We start from the raw sequence: 22,503 nt of genomic DNA, 5'->3' as shown, positions 1-22,503 counted from the left end.
TAATATTCCTGAACAACTGGTAATTCTGGACATCGACTTGGAGTCCGACGGTTGTCGATCTCACTCAACATTGCATCAAGCTTATTGACGGCACAACTCTAATAAGTGTATAAATACACGGTTTTTGAAGATTAAATTAGAATGATTACATGCAGTTTTCTTTTGTTTGGAATTACAATATAACCTGGCTTGGTCAAAAAATTACAATATAATTTTGCTTGGTAAAGAACAAAAATCAAACATGGCTTCCAAGAAAAACTGCCAAAAAGAGCCCGCTACTTCCACTTAAAACAATACAAATTATACCCCTACAAATGAAACCTGCTAAAGTGCTAGACTATATGTGTGAACTTATTATACTCAAGTGGCAATATCATCAACCTCGGAATTGAAAACAAAACTTGGAAACGTCGTTGTTATGTCCCTGCATTTTAATAAATTTAAATTTTGTTACACATGTGAATAACACTTTGTACCAGATGGAGATTGCAATGAGGTACCTCAAATATGGAAGAGTCATTATCTTCAATAATGATGGATTTTTTCCAACAAAATTGAGCCACTCCGATCTATCAATCTTCCCATCCCGATTAATATCAGCTTCTAGAAAAGTCTGGATATACAGGGAATTTATACACGTGAAAAACATTCCACCACTGAATGAACAAGGAAACCTTGTGTAAAATTGTAAAAGCAACTGTATGGAAGACAGTAGTGTATGTTACGGAAAAAAATATATATTTATCCTTCACAAAGAAATTGTTAGCCTAATAAACTCACTTTATCAAGTATCGTCTCAATGGCCTCATCAGCCAGCTTCATATCGGACTCGCACAAAAGAGCAATTAACATTTGCTTAACCTAAAAAAATACAGAAAAAGAGATGCATGTGAGTCGATGTGACTAGGTTAAGATAAAAACAAAACCCAAGACGCGTGAGTTTTAACTTTTAACAACTTCACTTAAACTAACAATTCCCAAAACATTGCTCACCAAAAATAGATAGATAGTTTAGCCGGAAGAAGAATCCGGCTAAAGCTAATACCAAGCTATTGCTAAGCTAATGAGCAGAAAGGAAACAAGTTAGCTGTCCATTAGCCCACTGAAATCAATGTGATTTATAAGCCTCACCCAACTGAAAAAAATGCCAGATTGCTCTACGGTACCTTATTAATGTGCCACAGGTTCAAACATACTTATGCAGTTGATGGGCCCACTATACTTGCTATTGGTAACAGATACACTAACAAGATTCTTATTTACGATGGGCCCACAGGTTCAAACAAGTCGATGTACGACAGTATGATCAAGAATTTTTTCAGGATGTTTGGGTTTAGAGTAACTTCACCCAAATTTAGAGGGCCAAATAAGACCAGATTAAAATATAACACAATAATAGAGTGATTGTTGTTCCTTCCTGGCCAGAGGCAATATATAGAAGGGAGGCTTGATGTCTGAATCATAGCTACCATCGACATACCTCTTGTCGCTCAATATATCCAGTGCCATCCATATCATAGAGAGTAAATGAAACTGCAAACACACGACAGTACATTAATACTAATAACCATAAAGGGTAGCATGCAAAAAATTGCATTCAACATACAGTTAATTTTGTCTTCTTGTGAGGCATTTGGATGGAAGACATTGAGTGATCTTACAAAATCACCAAAATCAATTACACCTTTTCCTTTAACGTCGAAAAGATCAAAGATCTGCAACAGCCAAAGAAAAGTGTACTCAATATTATCCAGCAAAATTCATAAATTTGTGAGCGACAAATCAAAGAAAAAGCTTTTTTTTAGCCATGACATTTCTGACCTAAGAAAAAAACCAACTAATCAGTGGCTGACTACATATAATAATATTACAAAGCAAAATCAAAATTCAGAACTAATTTAACTAGTTGTACTACTTTCTCATAGATTAATAACTAAGTTCATCCACTATATGCCATAGTGACACAAATAAAATGCAAATTGCCTGACACGAGAAACAATAACATTATGAGACAACATATGTGTTCACAGCATAAACCTATTATGCATGTCTTGTGAAATATCCATCGTGAATTCTATATACTGGACACTAGGAATGCAAAGTGGCAGAGGCAGTGGACGGAGTAGATTAAAGGAAACAAGTATAATAAGAAAAAAAATACAAATACCGAATAAACAAGCACTTCTAGGAATCTTCAACTCAACTAATGAGAATAAGAAACAGATCATACCCGATTTGAAAAAAGATTCTCTTTCTTTCTGTTCTTGAATAAAGCCAATTGAAATTCCTCCTGCAAATCCACATTAAAACCCAACAACAGTTACAATTATATCATTGATTTCATTGAGACGAGTAATGCAAAACTATTAGACATGTATAAGTTCTTTAATAAGAATAATATACATTGGTTGTTAAAGTAAGTTATGAGGCTGAATGTAGAAAATAGAAATCTTTATACTGGTGGTCTACATAAAACTGAATAAACATCATATGAGATTATGCAAAGAGTACACTAGTGCAGAATATATAATATAATGCGAATTGGAAGGGATAATAGAAATAGCTCCAACAGAAGAACAATGCCAAAAAGGCATATGTTAAGTAGGCAACGGTGAAGATGGCTGGATAGAATAAAGTAACAGAAGGCTTCAGGGAACTTCGCTGAAATTATATGAAAATTACCTTGCTAATTAAACCATCATCAATCACAGAACTGCTTATACTCTTGAATAGCTCAAACAGTGCTTCAACTTCGCTAACACTGACTGCCAAACAAAAGGTCTGTCATTACGATTGCCATAAGTAACATGTATCAAAAGAAAAGTTAGCATTTAAAATTGAATAGATCATGTGCCATGTGTGAAGTGTGGACCCAAAGCTATTAAATCCAAAAACCTACAAGCAGTTTGAGAAGCCAGAGCTACTGGATCCTCGCGTCCAGGAAATTGCTTTGTTGCCACTGACTGAAAGCAGCCCATCTACTTAAGTTAAGAGATGTAGCCTGCAGCTTAACGCCTTTGCGTCACTACAATATATCATCATTACCATCTTAACCTTGAAAATTACATATCCAATTCCAAACACAACCGTGCCACATAATCAGTTCATTGACAAGGAGAAAGAATAACAAATTTACCAACTTACAATATAGTCGTTTCCCTACTATTAGTATAAATTGAGATGGTGTTCCACAAATTTATCAATAATATATCTAAGGAGAGGGATTAATGAGGCTGTGCAGCCCAAAAATATTGCGACACCTTCACATCTTGTATACTAAGAAACAGTTAAATATGAGCCAAAAAAATTGCATCCCCCCCACCCCCCCGCACCCGCCCCTAAATGAACAATGAGTCATTTTTTTAGTACCACATATATTTGTACCTCCATCACTTCTAATATATGCTCATATATACCTCTAAAACCTTTCCATCCAACTTAATCAAAAGCAACAAGAATGCACACCACGATTATCGTTAGCTTTCGACGATAAGTATATGCTCATATATATGCTCATATATGCCACATTTTATACAATCCAAAACAAAACATGAACCGACACCATCTCAATACAACGTACTAACCCATTTTACACAATTACACAGAACCCCAACTCAAACCAACTATCCAATCACCCTCGACTCACTTCATTTAAATACCAAAACATTCAACATCACTTAAAACACTAAAAACCAACTGAATTCCTCAAAATTTCACAAAAATAACACAAACCCACTTGCTAATTCACCAATTCCAACCAACAAACAATAAACTACAGCCAAAAAACCCCTCAACTCAGTTCATTAAGTTATCATAATACACAAAATCACTTGAAACGCCAAAAACCAACTCAATTCTCAAGATTCCACAAAACTAAAAGCAACCCACTTGCTAATTCACCGATTCTAACCAACAAACAGCTAGAAAAATCATCAACTATTCTTTTCAAAGTTAGCTAAATTGAGCCAGAAAATGCCAAGAACAAGAATTTACAGCAGTAACTTCTTGGTAAAATTAACTGGGGAGATTAAAAAGCAAGAAACTAAAGTGGGTTAATAGCGTAACTCACCGGCGATAAGCAGAGAGAGAACGGCGATCTAGAGATACAGGAGAGAGCTAGGGAGAGAGATTTGTGAGGTTCGGTGCTGATGCAGACTATACATAATGATATTTGTATTTTGTGTTCGTTTTAAGCCACGGGAATATTACTATCAAATAATTTAGCAAAAAAAATATTACTATCAAATAATCAAATAATTTACGAAACAATGTGTAAAATATGAGATATATAATGAACGGGTGACATGATTAGTTGAAGTCGGGTTAATTTTTGTTTCGATAAAGTTACGGTATATTGGACTTGAGTCGATTAAAAATAAAATAAAATATGAATTTTGAGAAATTTTGTATCAGAATTTTTGGTATATAGTTATTTGATATTTAATGAAAATTATATTATTAAGATTTAAAATATTTTCTATTTGTTTAGGTGAAAATTTAATTTTTAATAATACACCTTTGTTCGCAGATCAAGTCATTGAAGAATCAAGAATATTCCATTATTCCATCTGAACTGAACTACTTCAAACTCAGCCTAACATGTCATAAAATCAAAATGCAACCTTCTAGTGTGTTCACTTTTGAATCATGAAAGTAAAAAAATGCATTTTCTTCTTTTCAATGTGTTTGGAAAAGAATGAATCAATGGCAACAAGCAGGCTCTCCTTGAAAACTCGGGTACTGTACCAGTCAAATCATAAACCATACTACCATAGTGCTTTTCTCTCTTTTACTTTTACTTTTACAGAGGGGCCGTTTGATTGAGTTTAAAATAAGTATTATTTGTTTAAGATAAAAAGCGAAGTAGAAGGTAGAAGCAAGTAAAGACTTATAAGCTATTAAAGTATTTGAAAAAAAAATAGAAGTCATGAAACAAAAGTGAGAAGTAAATGATTTCTACAAAAGTGAGAAGTAAATAATTTAAGACTTCTTGCTTATAGTAAAGAACTGGAGCAGAAGTGAGAAGTAAATAAGTTAATAAAGTGTTTGGAAAAAAAAGCAGAAGCTAGTATTCTCAACTTCTTAAAAGTGCTTCTACTTCTTTACACAAACGGGTCAAGAAAAGCAGAAGTCACAAGCAGCTTCAGCTTCTTGTAAACAAACACCACCAATATTCTCAACTCCTTATAAATACTTCTTGACTTTTTACACAAACAGTACGAATAAGTACTTCTAACTTATAAATTCAGAACGCTTTTAAGCATAGAACTTTTCCTTCCTGGTATACCATCCAACATGTTGTAACCCTTTACCAGTCCATCCACCTGAAATCTCCATGAATTTGGATCATTTTCCTCAAAGCACAACATAAGTACTCAGTAAAACTTCTTGCAACCGCAGCATTTGAAAGCACACACTCCATCAATATGTTTGCTCCAGCAAAAAACCGACAAATTGTCCTGTATTATCCAAGACGATGAACATCTGTCAAGTTCTAATCATGCACATGGAATATCATCAATTACATTAGTACCATAGTATTCTTACCTAAAGTAACCAGTAGATAGCTAAAAGCACCACCAGCAACTGGAATATGCACAGAGAACTCTGAATAACACAAAGAGGAGAGGGAGCTGATAAACCAGCAATAATATATGAGATGAATACAGAAGGGCCAGAGTTGGCTCTAGCAACACGGCCTGTAGTGACGAAAACTCCAGCACCAAGCATACCACAACACAAGAGCTACTAGGTCATACCACATAAGTATTCTCTTTATGTTTGGCCAGACCTCAGCCTCATCTGGTTAGCTTCTTGGTCTGGTGCCCTTGTAGTAAACAGTCCTGAGCCTGTGAGGTATTTTTGATAGAGAGTCAATATACGCGGAGTAGAAACAATATTGGTGGGTGCTGCTGGTTGATGACTTCACATAAACACTATGGCCTCTCTCCTTCCCTCCTGACCGGACAATCCTAATGTTAGGCTGATCAAACTAAATGATAGATTATAAGTTCTATCGACAATTTGGTCTCGCTGAGAACTAATATAGGAGAACTAATGCATGGCATTGATGTTCTTTTGCTGGAAGAAACACATCCCTAACCACTAGTTTTACAGGCAAAATCAAGTCCTACAATTACATGATTACATCACATCTGCTGATATAATGGAGGCTAAAATTACTACAGAACCGCTTCAGGTTGAAATTTTAGCAAAATAGCTCGCTCAAAGCTACCCAACAGAATAACTTATTTAAACAAGTTATTTAGAAATTAGAAGTGCAATGCTCTACTTTGTAAAATCATCAACCCTCGATTGACTGCAAATAATATGCACAGACAATTTTGATTCGCATATAGTAACCATGCTGTACATTGATCTGAATTTATTTGAAAATGCCTTTCAAACAGAGAATTTTTATGTCCCATCCAAATATCATGCCAATTAAAGACTTAAGCTTCTTGAGATATTATCTGAACTATCTTTCTCGAGCCCTGTAATTTCTCAAGCAATGCTGCATCTACTGCATTGCGCCTGGCATATCAAAATATATTATATGTTAGTATTTTAAGCTAACTTCTTCTAAACTTAGCCAAACCGTCTTATATGTATTTTTTTAACATATAAGTCGTGCCCCAAAGATGCACATACTAACATTTAGTCATTTATCCAAACAAGTGATTAAAAAATGAGAATAAAGTCCAAAATATAAGCAGAGAAAAAACAAACAGCAGCATAAACAAATTTAATAAGAAGCAAATTTATTATGATCAATAAATTTACATATGAGGTTTATCATCAATTAAAATACATACAGCCATATCACACACACCAACTCATATTTATATTTTATTCTTTACGAAATTCGTTACAAGAATTAAAATGATCACACAAGTGTAGCAGGCTTGAATTCTTGACCTCTGTCAGCAAGATAGGAATTATACGCCCCGGAATCACGACCATCGGTATGCGATGGTTTATCATATTACTAATCGGATAGTCCTGTGACCGATAACAAACATAACCACAGCCTAAGACTTAGCAAAGCTAGTGACACAACAAAAGCAGAACTGACATACCAGTTCAATTTGCACTTTGATCAGTCTCCCAGATTGGTTGAGGGACTGGAGTTGGCCACGGCGGAAGCACAAATGGAAACATTTCAAACTTGAAGAGGGAATTATTCAGGTGGCTTTCACAATCCACTATTTTCACAACTCTTGTTGAGACGTTGCAGCAATATAATCGACGTCCCTGCTCCAGAAACACCATGTCGAAATCAAACGGGTGGAAACCCAATGGCCGAGTACATAATGCAGTATCTGGATCCCACCTATTATCCGAGGCATCATCACCACACCAAAATTCATTTAGTTGAATCCTGCACTCCAGACACCACTCTCCAGCGTCGTAGTCCTTTAGAGTCCATACCCCTAGGCTTTGTTCTCTAAACTCTTCATATTTATTATTTGACACTTCCATGTAACAAAGCAATCCGCAAGAAACCCCAAGAACTCCCAAATGCATACTCTCTGTATCGGGAGGCAAATCTATGAAGTGGCAGTCGTTAGTATTGCCTTCGGGATCAAATGCCAAAATAGTGTGGTTATCTACGAGCCAGAGAATCATCCCATTGTAACAAACCGTGTGACGTGCTTTCACAAAGAACCTGATCCTGCGGGAACAATTCATAGTCAAGTCCCTCCATTCACCCAACTTTGAGGAGAATATTTCAAAATTGAAAACCTTTGAACGGAATAGCAATTCTGCAACTCTCACCACTAGAAAATTGCCAGAAACTTTTTCAACAAGAATTGCAGCTTTTACCCATTTGGGTTGCCTCAGAGGTTGAGGGAGACAGACCCATTTCATTGTTAATGGATTACAGACGTAATAGTCAAGAATTTGAGAGTCGCTCATAGAACATAAAAGCAATAAACCATTGCTTGAATCTAAGAGTTTGGTTGAAGCTTGGCCAATGATGGGGCCAAGAAACTGAAGTGAAAAGTTTGTGTGTGCTAGCTCCTGGTCGCGCATAAGTACTCTTTCCTGAAAACCCATTTGATCCAAGCTTGAAAAAATAGCGCATGGTGGTGAATAATTGTTTTTGGTGAAGATTTGGAGAGTGTATGACTTGGCAAATTTTGGGTTAGAGATTAAAGAGAACCAGTGTTTGGAGACTGACTTGAAGCAGAAAATTGATTTGAGTGGCAATTTTTGCAGGATCTCCATCAGCATAGAATCAGGAAGCTCAACCAAAAGGGGATCGAGAGACTCGTGTACTCTGAGTTTTCTAGAAATTGGAGTAGGCCATGGTGGAAGTGCAAAGGGAAACACCTCAAAGTTAAATAATGAATCTCGCATTTTGTCGCTTGCACACTCTACAACTTCCACCATTTTGGTTGAAAGCTGGCAACAAATTAAGTGACTCGAACAATTCAGATAAACTATATCACGGTCGAATGGATGAAAAGCTACAGCTCTTGTGATATCGCCCAGACGTGAAAACATACTAGTAACATAAAGATCGCTAGAACAAAATTCACTCAATTCAATCCTGTACTCCAAAATCCATTCTCCAGCATCATAGTCTTTAAGAAGCCAGACACCTAAACTGGGTTCTTCAGTTGGCTCTAGATAGGTATCAGCCACCTCAACATACCGCATAAAACCACAAGAAACCCCGATAACTCCAACAATTCTACTGACCCTATCGCAAGGCAAATCAATCAAGCGGCACTTGCTACCATCACTTCTCGGATCAAACACTAAAATGGTATGATTATCAGCTAAACAATGAATCAGCCCATTGTAACAAACAGTGTGTCTTCTCATCACAAAGAATCTAAGACCCTTTTCGCAACACACCTTCACATATTTCCATTGACTTGACTCAGAACTAAACACCTCAAAATTAAAAACCTTGGAATAACAAGTCAATTGAACAATTCTAACCACAAAATAATCACCAGAATCATCATCTACCATAATTACAGCTTTGACCCATTTGGGCTGACTCAAGAATTTAGGTAGACCAACCCATTTCTTAGTTAAAGGATTGCAAACAAAATAATCAAGAACTTGAGAATCATCATTTAAAGAACATGCAAGCAACAACCCTTTACTTGAATCCAATAGTTTAAGTGAAACAGCTGCTTGATTGACAGAATATATAACAGGGATCATAAACCTTAATGAGATGTCGATATTTACCAGCTCAGGATCACGAATAATGGCACGTTCATCGAGACTCACCTCATGGAAGGTGGAGAAGAGTGTCCAGGGAGGTGTGTAATTGTTGGTGGTGGTGATATTGCGAGTGTATGATCGGGCGAAAAAAGGGTCTGAGATCAAGGATAGCCAGTGTTTGGAGACTGATTCCGAAAGGAAGACCGATTTAAGAGGGAGTTTTTGGAAGATTTCTAGCAGAAGAGGATCTGGAAGTTGAGCCATTAGAAGTCTCGGAATTGAGTCTTGTCAGTGCCAAAGTAGAAATTTATAACAGCAAACGATGAAACATCGGAGTTAAGTAAAGTATCAATGTTTTGCAACAACAAAGTAAAAGTGTCCTATCAATCCTGATTACTTAACCATATAGTATTACATTCACGAGCTTGCTACAGTCTGTATTGTTAGTTTCGCGGAAAATACTTTAAGTACTCATACTTATTTTTGTGTCCTGGAATTGAGTCTTGTCAGTGCCAAAGTAGAAATTTATAACAGCAAACGATGAAACATCATAGTTAAGTAAAGTAAAGTATCAATATTTGGCAGACAACAAAGTAAAAGTGTCCTATTATTTAGCAAAAAAAAAGTAAAAGTGTCCAATCAGTCCTGATTACTTAACCATGTAGTATTAACATTTTTGAGCTTACTACGGTCTGTATCTTCCGCCAAAAACGCTTAAATACTCAATACTTATTTTCTTGGCAGCTGACCTTTCTATTTTTATATTCGCTTCATTTGGCACACCTGGTACCATTTTCCATTGAAGTTGAGTATGTCAACGTTAAATAAAAAGGTGTTTTTCTAATTTTATAATAAGGAAGTGAGAAAAAGAAATAAAATAAATGTTCAATAATACTTTTTATATTGCACTATATATGACATATTTATAAATTCATAACCCTGTATAAAATAATCTACCAAAAGTATTGTATGTGAATAATTTAATTTTTACTAAGGGCTCATCTAATAACAAGATAAAGTCTAGTATTTATTCTTATCCTTTTATATATTTGTAATTTTAGTGAAATTTTGACAGATATAGCCAAAGTTTAGAGCATTAACATTAACAGGGGTAGCAATTTTGCATAGGTATTCTAGAAAAGAGATAGGTATCCTATAATGCATATCTGCTACTTATAAATTGGAGTTGGACTGGAGCTGAAACAACTAGAAAAAAGCAAGGAGAAAATTTATATTCGAAGAATAGGACTTGAGATGAGCATAATACTAACAGTTGTTTTCCAACTTTCTGCCATATCTAGTTGCCTTGAACAATTGCCGAGAAGAGCTTCTGATTGATATCCTCCGATACTGAATCAGCTTCCTCATCACCTGTATATAAGCAATATCATATCTTCAAACAAGTAGAAAACAATAATATTTCCAGTTATCCATATTCATCAATTAAGGTATCACTCGGAACATTCAAGAACCTAGATTTATATTAAGGAAATGCAATACACTGCTATATGAACTCTTCAAACATAGATTGACTGCACATTATATACAGAAAAGGTGTCAAGAGATGACAAGAAGGTTTTTAAATTCTATATTGAATCATTATGATTGATCTGAATTTAATATAGAAGTGCCTTGCAAAGAGATATTTTTTTTCTCAAGTCTGATTATTACAGTATAAACAGACCTCAGATTTGTCTGCTAACTTGACTCTAAAGCTTTATGAGATATTTTCAGAACCATCTGTTTCAATCCCACAGGTACACAAAGATATAATCCAGAGAGAAAATAAACAATTTATTGAACACAAGACAGGATAGTGTGACACAGAGGTCTGAGTATAAGCTAGTTACAATATAGCTTCCTGTTTCAAGTTGACTCATTATAAAAGCAACACGACAGATAAGTTAACTAATCAACCAGCATAATGACATGCATAACTTACCACTTACCTGGATTGTATGCAGATTTCACGATGCTACCAGTTGTTTCTGCAAAAACGTGCAAACTTGAATTCGCCAAGGTCTTTTGGAATATAAAATCTGTTTGTATCGTACATTATCAAGCTAAATCATGACACTACAAAATCAAACAAATTGATAACCTTCAACTCATACATAGCCTCTGTGTCCTGAGAATTTATAAAGATTAACTAAAAAGAGTAATCGATCTTTAGCAATCAAAGAAGGCTGAAGAAACTGAAAAATAGTAACTCGGAGTCTCTGGATATAAAATCGATGTCTTCAACTAAAGCTATTCTGAGTTGGAAAGACTTACCTGGGTAAATTTATCCGAATCTCCTAGAATGGACATCATCCCTGGCAACATTCAAAAACCTGAACTAGTATGATTCCCGATTACTCTAATCAGGCCTTGATTGTTTGAACTACAATGAATGACTAAACTACTTGGTTAACATTATTGCACAATCTTCATTCTTAACATCATTGTTCCTAAATAAATGATTTCATTATGAGAAAATACGAAGGCAGATGGTCCCGAACATACAAACGATAGCAGCACATGTCAAGCGGAAAAAAATGCTGGAAGTGAAAAACCCTAAAATAAGGTAATTTTTCGATCAATAACACTGGAGCACTCTTTGTATATACATCAAAAATTTTGGGTTAAATTGTCCAACGGTTTTTTCCGCCGAGACCAGACCCAATTATGAAACCCAGATACAAATACATCCCATAATACACGGCAAAGGCACATATTAATCACATAAAAACACGCACAAAAGTGGACAACTGAATAAATTAACAAATTTATAAGATCTGAGGATATAGAATTTACATTTTCGGGATAAATATATTCAAATTCATTCAGTAGTCGATTCTCAACAAGATTAAGATAATGATTTACAATTGTGAAGAGTTTAAGGAGATTATCTACTGCCTCGTGATGATGATTATGAAAATTCATATTCCCAATTGGTGTCCTTTTTCAAATTATGAAACCCTAGATCAAAATAACGCAAAGATTCAATGAGCTTGTAAGTTAGTAACGGATTAGTGTCAAATTGTGTCGATATGAAATAAATATTTGTTGCATAATCGACTCACCTCGATCCAGCTAGTTTTATATGTTTATTACTTTTTTTATTGTTGATATCTTTTATAAATTTTACATTCGAAAATTTTAAAAACAATAAACTTATATAAAATCTGGTTAAACCCATTATTTTCATTTTATTTTATAAAAAATATTTATTTTATCTATTTTTATTAGTGTTTCAGTTATTTTATCAATTTTTATATTATTTATTATTCATCCTAAAAATAAAAAACCGTAAGAGATGACGAGAATATATTAATAACTTATTTTAATGAAAATCATCTCTTTTTCTTAAAATATATTATATAGTACAAATAAATAGAAAAAGCCTTTTATTTAAAATATTAAGAAGATTCAAATAAAAAAATATTAATATACAATAATCACGCTCGTCGAAATTAAAAATAAAAATTTTGATAGATAAAAATCACATAAAAAGGTCAATGGGTTTTTTCATAAATATATAGGAAAAAGTAAATTTTTGCAAATTTACTTTTCTCAAGAATAGCTATTTGCAGTTTTACTACACTAAGTTTCTAATTTGCAAAAATACTACCCCTCCCTTCTGCAACTGAATGTAACCACATGCAACTGAATGCCTGATTTCAAGTTCCAGTTCTCAAATGTCATTTTCGACCTCATCCTTACAATCCATATATATATATATATATATATATATATATATATATATATATATATATGGATTGTAAGGATGAGGTCGAAAATGACATTTGAGAACTGGAACTTGAAATCAGGCATTCAGTTGCATGTGGTTACATTCAGTTGCATATGGTTGAATGCAATCTCATATGCAACTGAAAACTGTAAGTTGCAATTGATGTATGGGTGCCCCTGGCGGGGCCATTAGATCAAAATAGAATCAACTGAATGCAACCTCATAAGCAACTGAATTTTTTTAGGGTGGGGTGATATTGTGGTGGATTTGGGTTGCAGGCCCCGCAGGGGCAATATTCAACTGAATATGCAATCTCATAAGCAACTAAATGCAACTGAAAACTGTAAATTACAACTGATGTATGGGTGCCCCTGGCGAGGCCATTAGATCAAAATAGAATCAACTGAATGCAACCAAATGCAACTGAATGCAACTAAATGCCTGATTTCAAGTTCCAGTCTCCAAATGTCATTTTCGACCCGATTTTCAGAATCTATATATATATATATATATATATATATATATATATATATATATATGGATTTCAAGGATGAGGTCGAAAATGACATTTGAAAAGTGGAATTTGAAATCAGGCATTCAGTTGCATATGAGGTTGCATTTAGTTGCAGGGAGAGGGGGTAGTATTTTTGCAATTTAGAAACTTAGTTTAGTAAATATGCAATTAATTTAGGAAGATGGTATTTTTGCAAATAAGATCCTAAAAAGTAGTATATTTGATAAATTCCCAAAGGTCAATGAATCACCGATCATCCTGGTACGTTGATAGTTGATACTCACGATTTCCATAGCGATATAAGTAATTTGGAGAAGATCACTTGAAGAAAGAAAAAGATTACAAAAAAGTATAATAAAATTGATATTAGTTAAAAACCCTGTGCCTGTTTTAAGTGATTTTCGTAAATTATTAAAGTGCGTTATTTGGGGTATATACAAAACTCTGTCAGGGCACATATATATTACAAAATAAAATAAAAATTTTCCTAATTCCAAACTACTTTTCTAAAATATATATTCAAAGTAAATACAAAATCATAATCTAATTTATTATCAAATTATAAGGAAGTCATGATTTCATTAATACGAGATTTTTCTCAAATTAAAAAAATATAACGTATGACGTAAAATCATTAAAAATTTATTAACACACAATTAAAAAATTGGTAAGATTTACTCTGTCCCATTTTACACGTGTGTTGTAATCAGACTTCATCAGCGAGGCACAGAACAAAGTTGATTTGAATGAATTGATCGGATTAATCAGTGCAGCGAGTTACGAAATTGAGATTAATCACTGATTATTCATGATTAATCACCGACTTTTATAAGAGAGATGTTACATGAACAATTTCACAAATATTAAGAAAAATATAATAAAAAAAATAAATTTAGTTCAAAAGTAGATAAAGTGATGAGACTTATCCAAATTTAAGAATAGATATGAGATAGTGAATTAAAGTAATAGGTGTAATAATATTTATTTAATAAAAAAAATATAAAATAAAAAAGTAATGTATTTTTAATAGTAAAAAGTACTCGTGTCGAAAAATATTAAGTATAATAAATTATTTTTTTTAGACGCATCAAAGAAGAATAAAGTTCATATAAGACCGAGGGAGTAGAATTCTAAAAAAAATATAATAAATCCGTTAATAAGCAATAAAGCCATGTCTTCATGACTTCATCTACTCCATTCTTGGTTTATATGTGGCCAGAATTGTTGCATCAAAGCAGAAGCAACAACCTATAACTTCCACTTTCAAGTTTCAACACTCTTCACTTTCTATAATGTCTTCTTAACTCAACTCTTACACAAACCCAAACCAATGGCTCTTCTCCAAGCAGTTCTCTTAAACACCTCAACTCTCCACTTCACACACAAGCCAAGACCATCTATACACACAAAGAAACCAAACCCTTCTGTATCTATACTCCAACCACATAATACCCACCATTTTAAGGCCAAATTCTTGAGTTCTTGTGCAGTTGCAACTGATATAAGTGGTGGGGTTTCCGTGGAAAGTGATAAAAGTGGTGATCAAGATGTTGTGATTGATGTGAATGAAGGGCTGGGGAGTGTGAGAGAAGTGGTTGAGTATGATTGGACTCAAGAATGGTATCCTTTGTATTTGACCAAGAACATTCCAGATGATTCTCCTTTGGGGCTCACTGTGTTTGATAAGCAAGTTGTGTTGTATAAAGATGGGAATGGGGAGCTTCAGTGTTATGAAGATAGGTGTCCCCACAGGTAATCTTGATTTTATTATATTTTTTGCAATTTCTTGAATTTTTTGGGCTTGGTATGGTTACTTTTAAGGCATGAAATTTTGCATTTTGATTACTTTGTGCTCGATGTTTATGGTAATCTTTGTGAATGAAATAGAAGGGTTTAATGGAATTTGTGTCGAGTGATTGATTTGCAGTTTGTTGTGCAAGGAGTGCTTGTTATATTCTGTCTAATGAATTATATGAGCAAATGCGAATTCGATCTACAAACCTTGATTGTATATCGAAGGACTTTTGCAATGTGTTAGGTAAGGGGATCTGTAGGCATCTGACTTTTGAATTTGAGATATATAAAAAGGGTGAAATGGTTTCTAATATTTCCAGGCATATGCTATTTCTTGTAAAAACTGACTTCTAATTAATTTGGGTGCCTTCTGAGAATTTTGTGTACTAATTCATCAATGTGTATAATCTTGAATTGTTTTGCAAGTTCTTGAATTTTCATGACTTCATATGATTTTATTTCCTCTGTTACATAGGTGCAGGGTAAGTGGTTTTAAGGGCATTTTAATAAGTTTGAGCTCAATGTCTATGGTGATTTTTGAGACTTTGCAGTCAGTGTGCAAGTAGTTCTCCTTAAACCTACAAAATCATATGGCAAATATGAATATGGTCGACAATTTTAATTTTATATTACTACTACCCTTCTATAGCAAAATTTTGTTGTCAAGGACTGTCACAATGTGTTAGATAATTGGAATTATGGGTATCTGATTTATGATTTTAGGATATATGAAAAGGGTGCATGAGTTCCGATATTTCCACGCATATGTTATGGCTTGTACAACTGATCTTTAACCATCACAGCTTTTGCTTGAGAATTTGTATACTAATTTAACAATGTCTGTTATTACAAAAGCAAGTACCCTGTTGTGTCGTTTAATAATTAATTAGGAAGCCTGTATGGTGCTTTTGCGAACAAGGAGTATTATCATATATCACCTACGCAAGCTTAAAGTGGAAACGTCTATAAGAGTGAATGATAATTGCTTAGAATATACTCTTTTAAGCTAGTTAGGATTGACAAATTATTATGATCATTATTGTACAGATTAGAAAGTCTATAAACTATGTACAGAACTAGCAGTGAGTAGAGCAAGAAACAATGCGGAGAAGATGAACTTTCCCATTAGAACTGAACAGAAAACTACAAGCTGTAGAAAACAGACTATACAAGCATTTTAAAGTATAAAAAGATTGTTTGTTACTCAACTAGCTGACGGCTCTTTGACTAATAACAAATACTAATGAGAAATATTAATGGTATAGCTATGTGATATGACCAGAATTTATCATAATATTACAATCAATGGGTCTTTAACCATCGTTGGTAAATGGTTCAGGTTGGCAAAACTCTCTGAAGGTCAATTGGTTGATGGGAGACTGGAATGTCTATACCATGGTTGGCAATTTGAAGGCGAGGGCAAATGTGTTAAGATACCTCAGGTATGTCTTCAGGTGCTAGAGATGTGATTTTTCTTCTTAAAAAAATTCAAAATAAATTGAATCTGATTCTCAAATCCCAATTGTATTCTTTGCAGCTTCCTACAGATGCAAAAATTCCTCGATCAGCTTGTGTGAAAACATATGAGGTAAGGGACTCCCAAGGAGTTGTTTGGGTATGGATGTCTCGCACAATACCACCAAATCCTGAAAAAATTCCTTGGTTCGAAAACTTTGCCAGGCCAGGATTCCAAGATTTTTCGACTACTCATGAACTTCCATATGATCATTCCATCCTTCTCGAAAACCTCATGGATCCAGCCCATGTCCCTATATCACATGATAGAACCGACTGGAGTGCAAAAAGAGAAGATGCTCAAGCTCTTAGATTCAAGGTAACTGAACGAACAGATCGAGGCTTTGCAGGCTGGTGGGGTAAGGACAAAGAGGAGTCCCTGTTAAACTTCCTACGCTTTGAAGCACCATGTAACCTCCAGAATAATAGAGAAATAGTTGATGAAAAAACTGGTGAGAAAAATTATTTTTCTGGGCTCTTCCTTTGTAGACCATCTGGACAGGGGAAGTCGATGCTTATTGTTAGGTTTGGAACCACAAAAAGATCGCCAGTGGCAAAACTTTTTCCTGAGTGGTACTTTCACCAGAATGCCAGTAAGGTGTTCGAACAAGATATGGGATTCCTTTCATCCCAGAACGAAATATTAATGAAGGCCAAAGTCCCGACAAAGGAACTCTACATAAACTTGAAGTCATCCGACACATGGGTAGCAGAGTACAGAAAGTGGATGGACAAAGTAGGTCATGGCATGCCTTACCATTTCGGACATAACACCATTTCCCTCCCCAAGGAGCCTGCTGTAGTTGAGCATGCGCCTGCAGGTCTTGTTGCAAGTATTTCAGCCTCCTTACCTGCAAAGGGTGGGATAGGATCCATGCACGCTCCAAACCTAGCCAATAGATATTTCCGACATGTAATTCATTGTAAGGAATGCAGCGGTGTTGTTAAAGCTTTTGAGACATGGAAAAAAGCCTTCGCTGCAATTGCTCTGGTTTCAACTACTTTAGCAATTTTAGCTACTGGAAGACAGTGGAAAGCTCTTCTGATAGTTTCAACAGCTTTGTGCTTGTCGGGATATTACTTTTGTACTTCTGCGATATCATTGAACACAACCAACTTCATAAGGACGCACAGAAGACTGTAAGGTTGGTTACTTCTTACTATTTTTTGTCCGGGAAGCTATCTGTTCTTGTGTGCCTTATGTAAAAGAACATATACTAATAAATGTATAAATTTGTTTAGTTACATCTCTGATTCAAGTTCACATTTACAAGTAAAATCGACACAAGTTCATTGTAAAGAGATTTGCTATTTCGAATTGCCAGGTTTCATTCTATAGAAACGGCTTGCATCTTTCTTCTTGAGCAGAACACGTGAGAATCTAAAATCTTAGATACAAAGAATCAGAAATAGTCCATTTATGGCTTTTATTTTCGGAATATTTATTTATTAAAAGATTTTAACATATCATATTTTTGATGTGTTATATAACATGCATACAGTACTTTTTGCGAACTACATGTCCGATCCTTCCTTTATGTTAACAATTGATCGTAACATAATCTACCGTTTTCGACTTTCTTCCATTTTTGTCCATTTTTTATGTTAGTAGTTGACCCTTTTTAACTCTCTCCACTTTTGTCCAATATTTATGTTAACAGTTAACTATTTTCAACTTTTTTCACTTAAACTACATGCCCGCCCGATCAAAAATTTGACCGTTTTGGATTTTCATCACTTTTCTTAAACTACATGTCCAATTCCAATGTTAACAATGGATCAGAACGTAAGGAGTTTAAGGTTACCGCGAGACCGACAACACCGGCAAAAGGTCATGGACTCATGCCTACAGTGGCGGATCTGACTATAAAGTTAGGGGAGTCAATTTTTTTGTAAAAAAAATTAAGAGGGGTCAAAAAAAATTAAGAGGGTCAATTTCAATTTTACAACCTAAAAATATGTATAATATTAAAAACAAAAAAATGTAAAGAGATCAGTTGTCCCCTTTGCTCCTACTAAGATCCGCTCCTACATGGCTATATGGTCGCGAAAGGCGTTGATATATATGCCGCATCTTCTTTTCAAATGATCCGTGACTCCACGTGAAGTCCATCCGCCAGTTAACTTTGCGGCTCCGTCTAGCTTTTGGATCGTGGACCTCTGCAAGTCGTAGTCCCTGCTTTCACTTATCCATTTTGGATATATCTGTTGGAAGTTTGTCATTTTGAGCACCAATTTGAGTGAGGCTCGGCTACGTGCTCGTGGCGGGTTATGCTTGGATTATGTTCTCCTCCGAGAGAGCTTTCCAATGCATGTTTATTCACTCAAAACGACTAAGGAATGGATGAGTTATGATGATCCAAAGTTGCTTCCTTGGTAGTGGAAAAAATTGGAATAAAAAGCTTGAATCCCACATAGATTCAATAAAGAGCCTTTAAAGGCTTTATATAGCAAAACACTTTGGTAGTGTCCAAATGTGTTACTAGTGTTATGCTCCACCACCTACGTGCGCGCAGGGGGGGTGCAAATCGTGGGATTTCGAGGGAAATTTCGTGGCTTCGCAAGCCTCGGGCTTTTCCGCGTGTGCGACCTGCGGACACGAATGCAGCAAAATCTGGGCCCGAAGAATTACGGACTAGTTTTGCTGAATTAATTACTGGGTTTAAATTAATTTCGATTTGATTTCGGATTTTATTTATAGCCGCGTAAATTAATTAAACGCGTTTTAATTAATTACGAAGCGTAGCGCACAAGTCTTGCATTGTCTATATACTCATTATAGATTAGGGTTTATTCACAAGAAAATTACACAGCCTCTCGCATCCAAACCCTAGCCGCGTCGGTGATAGTTTTCAACCTTGTTCTAGTTCGTCGAAGGTGCTTCTCGCATCGTTGATCCGTTTTATCCTGGGAGGCGATCGTTCATCACATACGGTGAGGGCGAAATACGCTTTAAGGAGACAGTTACGCACTGGACTCGGATTTCCGTTCATATATCCTTCGTTCTGTTTTGTCTCCTTACGCCTACTGTTTTGTCACACACACACAAACGCACGTACTGTTTTGTTGGTTTTTTGCACAGATTGTAAAACAATATCAACATCCACATTTCACCATGCCCCATCAACTGCTCACTCGTTTTTTTTTCCTTCTAATTTTGGAAAAATTAACATAAACTTAAAAGCAAAAGACTAATGGAGTTGCGGAGTCGGTGAGCTACTCCTTCCGTCCCCTAGATTCTATGCGTTCACTATTTGGCACGCACTTTAATTCTTCCATAAAATATGAATGTATAATTTATTTTTAAAATTTTTTTTTCTGAATAAAAATTTAATAGTTAAACTTTTATTGAGAATTTTTTTTTAAAAAACAATTATAGAACTATAGTTTAGAGAAGCTGTGCCCCCTCCATTACTATAATTTTTTTTAAAAAAATAGAACTACATTTAAGAATACTTCACTTGAACTTAACAGGATCGGGATTTTAACAAACCAAGTCGAACTCATAAAACTTAATATCAATATAAAGAAATTATTCTCATTCCAAACATGATACTAAAATTCATATTCTGCAAAGTTTCGAACATGAGTGGATAATATTATACTATTTTAGCCAACAACCATGGACCTGCAACACAATAGCTTCATGCGTTCAACATGTGATAAGTGGGCACAGCTCCTTTCATCAGTCTGGCTTCATATATATATATATATTCCAATGGCTCTGATAAATTTCTAATCCGCTAAAATTCTAATGAGTACTGTTACATGCACAAAATTGAATATAAAATTTGGTACAAAATGATATGATAATTGAGATGAGGTGTTTTGATTCATGCTATTATATGAATACACGATGCTCATTTCAATCAAAACTTAACGCATGTCATTTTCCAATTATTCCCCGTCTGCGAGTGTAAGTTCACGCCAATTAACAGAGGGACCACAAGATTCTTCCCAAAAATATCCATACCTATAGTTGGTAGGCATGTAACATAAAGAAAAAGCCCTCACTAGCTGAATAATAGCATCATTCTTGCCCTAAATATTCTGCACATGTAGGTCCCACAATATCTATATTCTCCACCAAAGCCTGCAGGCTTATAATTTGGCAATCAATCAGTATTTCCCTCCTGTACTTCCATATAATCCATTTCTCCAGCCCTATATATACCTGGCTCCTCAGCCCTTTCTTCTTCATCAACCCTTCTGTTCACTACAACAAATACCACTTTTTACGACTAAAAAAATATAATAAAATCGTAAAAATTTGAAATGTCTGGAGTTTGGGTGTTCAAGAATGGGATCATACGCCTGAATGAGGGCTCAGACCACCAATCGAGCCGAAAAAAGGTGCTGGTGCACCTACCAACCGGAGAGGTGGTTTCATCCTACGCCTCACTGCGCCAAATGCTGATGGGCCTTGGATGGGAGATTTACTATGGCGATATCGAGCTCTTGCAGTTCCACAAAGCCTCATCAATTGATCTCATTTCGCTTCCTAAGGAGTTTCACAAGTTCAACTCCATCTACATGTATGACATTGTCGTCAAGAATCCTAATGTCTTCCTCGTCAAAGATTGCTAACCTCCAGATCTTTGCCATTGTTTTACATTTATATATGCTAGCCTACTTACTTAATAAGTTTCTGGTGACTGGGTACTCAAAATAATGTTATGGCAATCCTGTTTTGTTTGATTTTTATTTGTGTTAATATAAGTACAATTTTGTACCTGAAGAGTTCATGGACTCTTGTCGTGGGTTAAATAAGACAGATGAATTGAACTACTAATAATTAATTTTTTACAATATAATAACTTATAAGTCATTAAAACATCTGACATTCATATTTTGCTGTAAGAACTTCAATTCTAACTCCATAACGCGTAAATCCATAGATGCACGCTATAGCATATTAGCATCGAGTTAACTAAAGTAATTAACTTAACATAAATTAGCAAAAAAAAAAAAAAAACTGAGCCGTCTTCTCAGAAGAATTTAACTAACCCATTGCCTTAATCCTCTTTTGGATATATATCGTTAATTAACAGGAATCCATATTTTTATATCTGTCATGTCTCTTTCTAAAAAATGGACATAGAGATGGCCTTCATTATAGATGGACAAGCTTGCCCTTCGGCTATCAATGATTATGAGTCCACAAATTTTCGTATATTAATGAAATGTCTTGAAAACTGATTTTGATTAAGGTCATGTACATCTCAAAACCGTCCCCACATATATATATATTAGGCGAATTGCCTATAATAATCATAAGTTTGAAAGCAACTAGATCAACTTGAAGCTTTACACATTCAAGATTGGGTTGCATTTAGAATATCTTTACAGTGAAAATGAGATTTATAGTCAATGTCAACCGTTCTTTATTCATTTCTCCAAGGGCATCAACAATTGTGTGTCAAAATAGTTAAAGAAAAAGCGATTTGAATTTATCACATCACTTCATATATTACATCTTCACATGATATAATGAATGTTTGGAATTCTGTAAAATGACTATATAAACCTAAAGCTGTTGAGACTTTAATTAGGCTTTTCTCGTGTGACACATACAAAATTACAATTCTATAAATATATAATAACCGAATATATATAATTTGTATTCATATTTTATTAACATTTCTATTCATATTTGATAAAATTTACCACTCAAATCCATATGAACAGTTAGATATGATATCAAAAGAAATGCATATAAAAAGTCTGAGGTTTGATTTCCGCCATCAATATATTAAAT

At 34.8% G+C, this 22,503-nt stretch overlaps 4 protein-coding genes across 11 annotated transcripts; 2 read left to right on the top strand and 2 right to left on the bottom strand.

The window, feature by feature from the left end:
* Window positions 1–97: 97 nt before the first annotated feature.
* LOC108204240 (calcineurin B-like protein 1) lies at window positions 98–4,227 on the bottom strand. Of its 4 annotated transcripts, none has more exons than XM_017373580.2 (9): window positions 4,070–4,227; window positions 2,900–3,025; window positions 2,683–2,765; window positions 2,231–2,290; window positions 1,607–1,715; window positions 1,481–1,533; window positions 781–861; window positions 501–613; window positions 98–424 (listed from the first exon to the last, which is right to left on the bottom strand). In XM_017373580.2, the coding sequence occupies exons 2-9, from the start codon at window positions 2,976–2,978 to the stop codon at window positions 361–363; spliced, it is 642 nt and encodes a 213-aa protein (XP_017229069.1). In that variant the 5' UTR covers window positions 2,979–3,025; window positions 4,070–4,227; the 3' UTR covers window positions 98–360. The 4 variants fall into 4 exon arrangements, with proteins under 4 accessions (XP_017229069.1, XP_017229072.1, XP_017229070.1 ...); XM_017373583.2 differs by having other exon boundaries at window positions 2,900–3,001; window positions 4,070–4,220; XM_017373581.2 differs by having other exon boundaries at window positions 2,900–3,054; window positions 4,070–4,219.
* Window positions 4,228–5,061: 834 nt separating this feature from the next.
* On the bottom strand, window positions 5,062–10,396 carry LOC108204239 (uncharacterized). 5 transcript variants are annotated; one of them, XR_010288266.1, is made up of 4 exons: window positions 7,080–10,396; window positions 5,760–5,849; window positions 5,548–5,607; window positions 5,065–5,459 (listed from the first exon to the last, which is right to left on the bottom strand). XR_010288266.1 is itself a non-coding variant. In XM_064086123.1 (3 exons), exon 1 carries the CDS (start codon window positions 9,451–9,453, stop codon window positions 7,084–7,086), a length of 2,370 nt encoding a protein of 789 aa, XP_063942193.1. In that variant the 5' UTR covers window positions 9,454–10,396; the 3' UTR covers window positions 5,849–5,971; window positions 6,138–6,155; window positions 7,080–7,083. The 5 variants fall into 5 exon arrangements, 2 of the variants coding, with proteins under 2 accessions (XP_063942193.1, XP_017229065.1); XR_010288265.1 differs by having other exon boundaries at window positions 5,062–5,459; window positions 5,548–5,958; XR_001803727.2 differs by having other exon boundaries at window positions 5,064–5,459; window positions 5,548–5,849.
* A 4,181-nt stretch (window positions 10,397–14,577) lies between these two features.
* LOC108205260 (protein TIC 55, chloroplastic) lies at window positions 14,578–17,990 on the top strand. The gene is made up of 3 exons (XM_017375144.2): window positions 14,578–15,188; window positions 16,570–16,672; window positions 16,768–17,990. The coding sequence occupies exons 1-3, from the start codon at window positions 14,767–14,769 to the stop codon at window positions 17,887–17,889; spliced, it is 1,647 nt and encodes a 548-aa protein (XP_017230633.1). The 5' UTR covers window positions 14,578–14,766; the 3' UTR covers window positions 17,890–17,990.
* Window positions 17,991–20,967: 2,977 nt separating this feature from the next.
* Window positions 20,968–21,358, top strand: LOC108224969 (flowering-promoting factor 1). Its single transcript, XM_017399748.2, has one exon. It carries the CDS (start codon window positions 21,021–21,023, stop codon window positions 21,330–21,332), a length of 312 nt encoding a protein of 103 aa, XP_017255237.1. The 5' UTR covers window positions 20,968–21,020; the 3' UTR covers window positions 21,333–21,358.
* The last annotated feature ends 1,145 nt before the right edge of the window (window positions 21,359–22,503 follow it).

Source organism: Daucus carota, chromosome 1 (genome assembly GCF_001625215.2).
Source record: "Daucus carota subsp. sativus chromosome 1, DH1 v3.0, whole genome shotgun sequence".
Taxonomy (NCBI): domain Eukaryota; kingdom Viridiplantae; phylum Streptophyta; class Magnoliopsida; order Apiales; family Apiaceae; genus Daucus; species Daucus carota.
This window is presented reverse-complemented; position numbering and strand designations above follow the sequence as displayed.

What these genes read in the sequence shown, in the direction of transcription:
- LOC108224969 (XM_017399748.2), top strand. Translation starts at nt 21,021, where the DNA reads ATGTCTGGAGTTTGGGTGTTCAAGAATGGGATCATACGCCTGAATGAG.
- LOC108204240 (XM_017373580.2), bottom strand. Translation starts at nt 2,978, where the DNA reads ATGGGCTGCTTTCAGTCAGTGGCAACAAAGCAATTTCCTGGACGCGAG. An exon ending in GATATATTGAGCGACAAGAG is followed by an intron (nt 862 to 1,480) that starts GTATGTCGATGG and finishes GTATTTTTTTAG; the next exon opens with GTTAAGCAAATGTTAATTGC. An exon ending in TTGAGACGATACTTGATAAA is followed by an intron (nt 614 to 780) that starts GTGAGTTTATTA and finishes CTGTATATCCAG; the next exon opens with ACTTTTCTAGAAGCTGATAT.
- LOC108204239 (XM_064086123.1), bottom strand. Translation starts at nt 9,453, where the DNA reads ATGGCTCAACTTCCAGATCCTCTTCTGCTAGAAATCTTCCAAAAACTC.
- LOC108205260 (XM_017375144.2), top strand. Translation starts at nt 14,767, where the DNA reads ATGGCTCTTCTCCAAGCAGTTCTCTTAAACACCTCAACTCTCCACTTC. An exon ending in GAAGATAGGTGTCCCCACAG is followed by an intron (nt 15,189 to 16,569) that starts GTAATCTTGATT and finishes TAAATGGTTCAG; the next exon opens with GTTGGCAAAACTCTCTGAAG. An exon ending in AATGTGTTAAGATACCTCAG is followed by an intron (nt 16,673 to 16,767) that starts GTATGTCTTCAG and finishes TATTCTTTGCAG; the next exon opens with CTTCCTACAGATGCAAAAAT.